At 37.6% G+C, this 5,035-nt stretch overlaps 1 protein-coding gene across 1 annotated transcript in view; it reads right to left on the bottom strand.

Annotated features, from left to right (window-relative positions):
- Positions 1 to 5,035, bottom strand: part of ATAD2B (ATPase family AAA domain containing 2B) — a 173,536-nt gene that overhangs the window by 113,994 nt on the left and 54,507 nt on the right. Inside the window, exon 8 of the mRNA XM_004696060.3 lies at positions 2,558 to 2,633. Within this exon, the coding sequence (XP_004696117.1) occupies positions 2,558 to 2,633 (76 nt within the window). The remainder of the gene's footprint in view (positions 1 to 2,557; positions 2,634 to 5,035) is intronic.

The raw sequence follows: 5,035 nt of genomic DNA, 5'->3' as shown, positions 1-5,035 counted from the left end.
ATGTGCTTTACACAATTGATCTATGTATTGTGATGAATTGTATGGGCCCCAATAAATTGATTAAAAAAAGAAAGAAAGAAAAAGAAAAAAACATAATAGAAAAAGAAAACTAAATATTAAAGCAGAAAGAGATAAAATAAAGACTGTCACCCAAATAAATGAAATACAGAAGATTATCTAAAGTAAACATGGTTCTTTGAACAGATCAAAAAAAATTGACAAACAAAAGGAGGCATTTTCAAATTAGTAGTATCAGAAATGAAGCCAGGTATAAGACTACCAGATTTTCAGATATGAAAAGTCTTAAGATGATGTCATGGATTCAATTGTGTCCCCAGAAAATGTATGCTGAAGGCGTAATTTCTGTTATCTGTGAATTAACTTTGTTTAGAATAGGGTCTTTGAAGATAGTGTCTATTAAATTAACATAATGTCCTACTTTGAAGATAGTGTCTATTAAATTAACATAATGTCCTACCAGAATAGTGAGGTCTTAATCAAGTATCACTGGTGTCCTATCGGCAGGAGAAAAGACGCAGAGAAAATGGGATGACAGAGCTACGCTACAGCTGCAAGATAAGGGACTCCTGGAGCTTCCAGAAATTGAGAGAAAAACAAAGCATCTTCCCTTCGCCCTTTCACAGGATGAGCATGGTCCCGCTGAAACCTTGAAATTAGATTCCAGATCTGAGATAATAAATTTATTTTACTTACAGCTACTTGCTTTGTGCGACTTTTTATGGCAGCTCCACACAACACAAAGAACAGTATAAACTGTTCCACCTTAGAAATTATATAAAATAGACTGAAATGGGCATTTTCTAAGAAAGACACAAAAATTCAAAATCCACTCAAGGAGAAACTGACCATCTAAAACTACTTATAAGATGTAGATCGAATTAGTTATTAGAGATTGAATTAGTAATTTTCAATATATCCATAACTAAAATTAGCTCCCGAAGTCCTCTTGAAAGAGAACAATAGCTTAGCTAGTAAAAAAGGGTCTGTCTGGAGAACTGTCCTCTTTTAAAAACTGTGTGAAGTCAAGGACTCCTGGTGGCATAATGGGTTATGTGTTGTGTTGGGCTATTAACTGCAAGTTCAGCTAATTCAAACCCATCAGCCAAGGCTTTCTGTTCCCATTAATGATTTGCAGCCTCAAAAAACCAAAGGGGTAGTTCTGTCCTATAAAATCACTGTGGGTCAAAATCGATTCTGATACCAAGGACTCAAATAGAAAGAAAATGTTTTGTGAATGATGATGGCAACAAATGAACAAATGTGCTTGACACAATGGATGTTTGTATGGATTGTGATGACTTGTACAAGCCCCCAATAAAATGATTTAAAAAAGAAAAAATATATATCATTCAGTATATGAAAGTTAAGATACATAATCCTTCAGAAACAGTAACAGGAATAATGGTTCCCTGAGGATACAAGAAGAGAGAGGTAGTGGAGTGGGGGAATGGGGAGCTTATAACATTGATGACTATATAACCCCACTCAATGAGATCGAACAACAGAATTTGTATGTGAATGGATATATTGAATTGTGTAAGATATGGTAAAAAATATTTTTAAAAGAAAAAGAATAAGGGTCCAGGGGGGATGTTGGGGACGGGAATAAAGGGGATAAAGGGAAACTGATATCCAGTTCAAAAGGAAAGAAAATGCATTAAAACTGATTATGGTAGTCAATGGTACAATACTGCATGATGTGATTGAACTATGGAATGTTACCTGTAGGAGCTCCCAATAAAATGATTAAAACAAAAAAAAAATCGATTCAAGGAGAGTAGCTTGGGACATGGCATCAAATTGACAATAACTTCAAAGATTAGACAGGTAATAAAACTAGAATCATAATTACAGTGCTTTCCACAAATTCTGTGTCTAAAAATTCACAAGCTAGTGAACTGATCTATTAATAAAAAATGCACACACAGGGAGGAAATGGAAAGCTAAAACCAATGAGTAAGCGAAAGGAAGAATATGTTCTGAAATTGATTGTGGAGATGATTATACAACTCTTCTAAATGTGATTGAACTATTAAATTGTACAATGTTGAATTACATGCCAATAAAACTATTTTTAAAATAAGAAAGAAAACACATGGGAGTAGTGGGAGCCAGCAGGTCAGAAGTGAGGATATTGTGGGAACTATCAAGTTTGTGGCAGGTGGCAGGTCTTGGGCAGACTTGGAAATCTAAAGGGCAGTGTCCTTTTTTTCTTGTGAGACTCAAACACATCTCCTAATGGTTAGAGTCAGAGAAATAAGGGCTACAAGCACAGCTGCTGTAGGAACAATGGTAGCAGAGAACTGCAAAGTGGAATTTTATTCTTCCAATGAGGTAGTGTGAATAGTGGAGGTTTTATATATATATCCTTAAAGATAATGATTAATGAAGAGGGGAAAAAAAACTATGCTATTATTATTATATTTCATTATCATTAATATCATCACTACATATATTCTAATTATAAAGCACTGTAAGTAAAGAATATTCATAATTTAAAGCATGCATCTTTTCCCCTTACAAAAACAAAAATTACCTAATATGGCTTCTTCTTGCTGGAGATCTGTGAATATCAAACAGTGTGTTTTCCCTCTTTTTTTGATGAGCTGGTACTAAAAGGGAAAAGATGATAATAGAAGTACATAATAATTGATAAAATTAATGTATTAAAGGAGCAGGAATGACTTCTATTAAAAATACTAACAGAACCTAAAGGCATCATATGTCAACAAGTTCCAATTGCTGTCTGGATGGGTACAATGAAAATAAAAACTTTTTAATACTTTAAGTTGTAATTAGGCCTCTTTCAAAATACTATATTAAATTTTTATGACAATGACTTTGGCAAATTTTTCTCAGATATGACACCCAAAATATAATTTGTAAAAAGAAAAAAATTACAGTGAATTAGAGTCATCAAAATTAAAAACTTCCGCTTTTTAAAACATTGCTAAGAGATTAGAGATAAGCCACAGAGAGAAATATTTGGGAATCACATATCTGATAAAGACTCAATATCTTGAACACATGAAGAGTGCACAAAACCAAAAATAAGTAAACAACATAAATTTTTAAATAGTTAAAATATCTGGAAAAAAATAATAAGGATTTAAACAGACACTTCGCCAAAACCATACAATTGGTAAACACAGTGGTGTGGATGACTTAGTAGGGCTGCTCTTTCAATTCATAGTCTTTGTAACTCCCACCATATGACTGGGTTGAATCACATAAATACAGTATAGCGGACTCCAAAACTAACTCATGGATTGGTCAAATTTGCCATTCCACAGGGTATAAAAGAAAGCCAGTTCAGAAACAGTAAACCGAAGAAACCCATAGTCATCAACAAAGAAGAGCCACCAGTGAAGTGCATGCAAGAGCCCTGCCTGAAATGGCAGAGGCAGCAAGGGCACCAAAGGCCACAGCACCAAGACCATGAGACAAAGCAGAGGAGCCACCATGAGTCAGAGTGATGTAAAGTGGTCCAAGACTAACATATATTTACTAGCTTTTTAAATGACCCCTTTGCTTTCTTAAGGAGCAATTAGGCTGCGATCCGCATAGTTGGCACTTCGAAACCACCAGCAGCTCCACAGGAAAAAGACTAAGCTTTCTACTGTGAACACTTATAGCAGTGGTTCTCATTCTTCCTAATGCCACGACTCTGGTGATCCCCAACCATAAAATTATTTTCCTTGCTACTTCATAACTTTAATTTTGCTACTGTTATGAATCAGGTGACCCCTGTGAAAAGGTCGTTCGACCCCCAAAGTGGTTGCGACCCACAGGTTGAGAACCCCTGACTTACAGTCTCAGAAACCAACAGGGGGTTGCTATGAGTGAGCACTGACTTAAGACAGTGAGTTTGCTTTCATATGACATGTATTAAACTGGTAGGTATGGTTCTCCCTCAGAGAATGAGTGTACCTGAAAGTTCTGGCCTATCATCAACCCCCATGGTATGTGTAAATAATGTCCACTTACTTTAAGAGTTTAATCTGTATAAGTCAACAATTAAAATATTGCAGCCCAAAGTCAGCCTACACTTATATTCCTTTTATCAACAGTGTTTTAAATTCTATACCATTCTATTTATGACTCTATCAATAGAATTACCTTATGCCTCACAGGGATGATTTATAATATTCTCTATCAGAAAATGATAATGGTGCCTCTGAAGTGAACCAGAGACAGATAGAACCATAGATACATGAATGGATGTCGAGTTTGTACTTAATTCTAGCTCTAATCTAAGAACAATTAGTTCTTGTGACATGGCCATACTCCATGCATGCCCTCATGGAAAGATCAATGAAGATATGAGTGCTATAGCAAAGTGGATAAAACAGCAGACAGTGCTTGACTATCAGAAAGAAAAGCATCTGAGGTAAATGCAAAGGGGCACAGGGAAAAGCTACTGTACACACACAGTCCAGGGGGGAGGTCCAGGTAGCATGGCAGGGGCCAGACCAAATGCAAGGGTACATATGGAGCCAACTAAAAAGGCGGGGGAGGGAGGAAAGGGGAAAGAAAAAAAAAGTGTAATGGGGGAATAGGGCACTAAACCACCCAAGGGGAAGGTATTGTTTGTGTCTCCATGGGGAAAGAGGGAACAGATTTAAAGCGAGTTCCAGATGAATGCAGCGTGCCCATAAGGAGTGGGGAGCCAGTGGAGGGGCCAGAGGGCTCGGCCTCCATACCAGCTACGTGGACAACTGCCCTTCCCCCAATAAGAATTTACTTTAGAGGACTGCACAGAAGCTGTAGCCAGGGGAGAGAGGCATGTCTGATCAGAGAAAATGGGAGCAAATGAAGGGGAGGAAGAGAGAGTGGAGTACATCCTGGCCCGCCAGGCCTGGAGGACAATATCCCAGCTCCGAACAGCCAATGCAGAGTGGACACTATGGCTGATCCCACTAGGAAACATGCCGTCCCTTAATGGCCCAGGGCCCTAAGGGGGACAACACTGGAGACTCAGTGTCGGGACTGGCCCAGACTGACCCTGTGACAC

The sequence above is a fragment of the Echinops telfairi genome, unplaced genomic scaffold (assembly GCF_000313985.2).
Source record: "Echinops telfairi isolate 266 unplaced genomic scaffold, ASM31398v2 ScPeMD7_9;HRSCAF=40, whole genome shotgun sequence".
Classification (NCBI taxonomy): domain Eukaryota; kingdom Metazoa; phylum Chordata; class Mammalia; order Afrosoricida; family Tenrecidae; genus Echinops; species Echinops telfairi.
The sequence above is the reverse complement of the archived record's forward strand: the minus strand, read 5'-3'. Positions and strand labels throughout refer to the sequence as shown.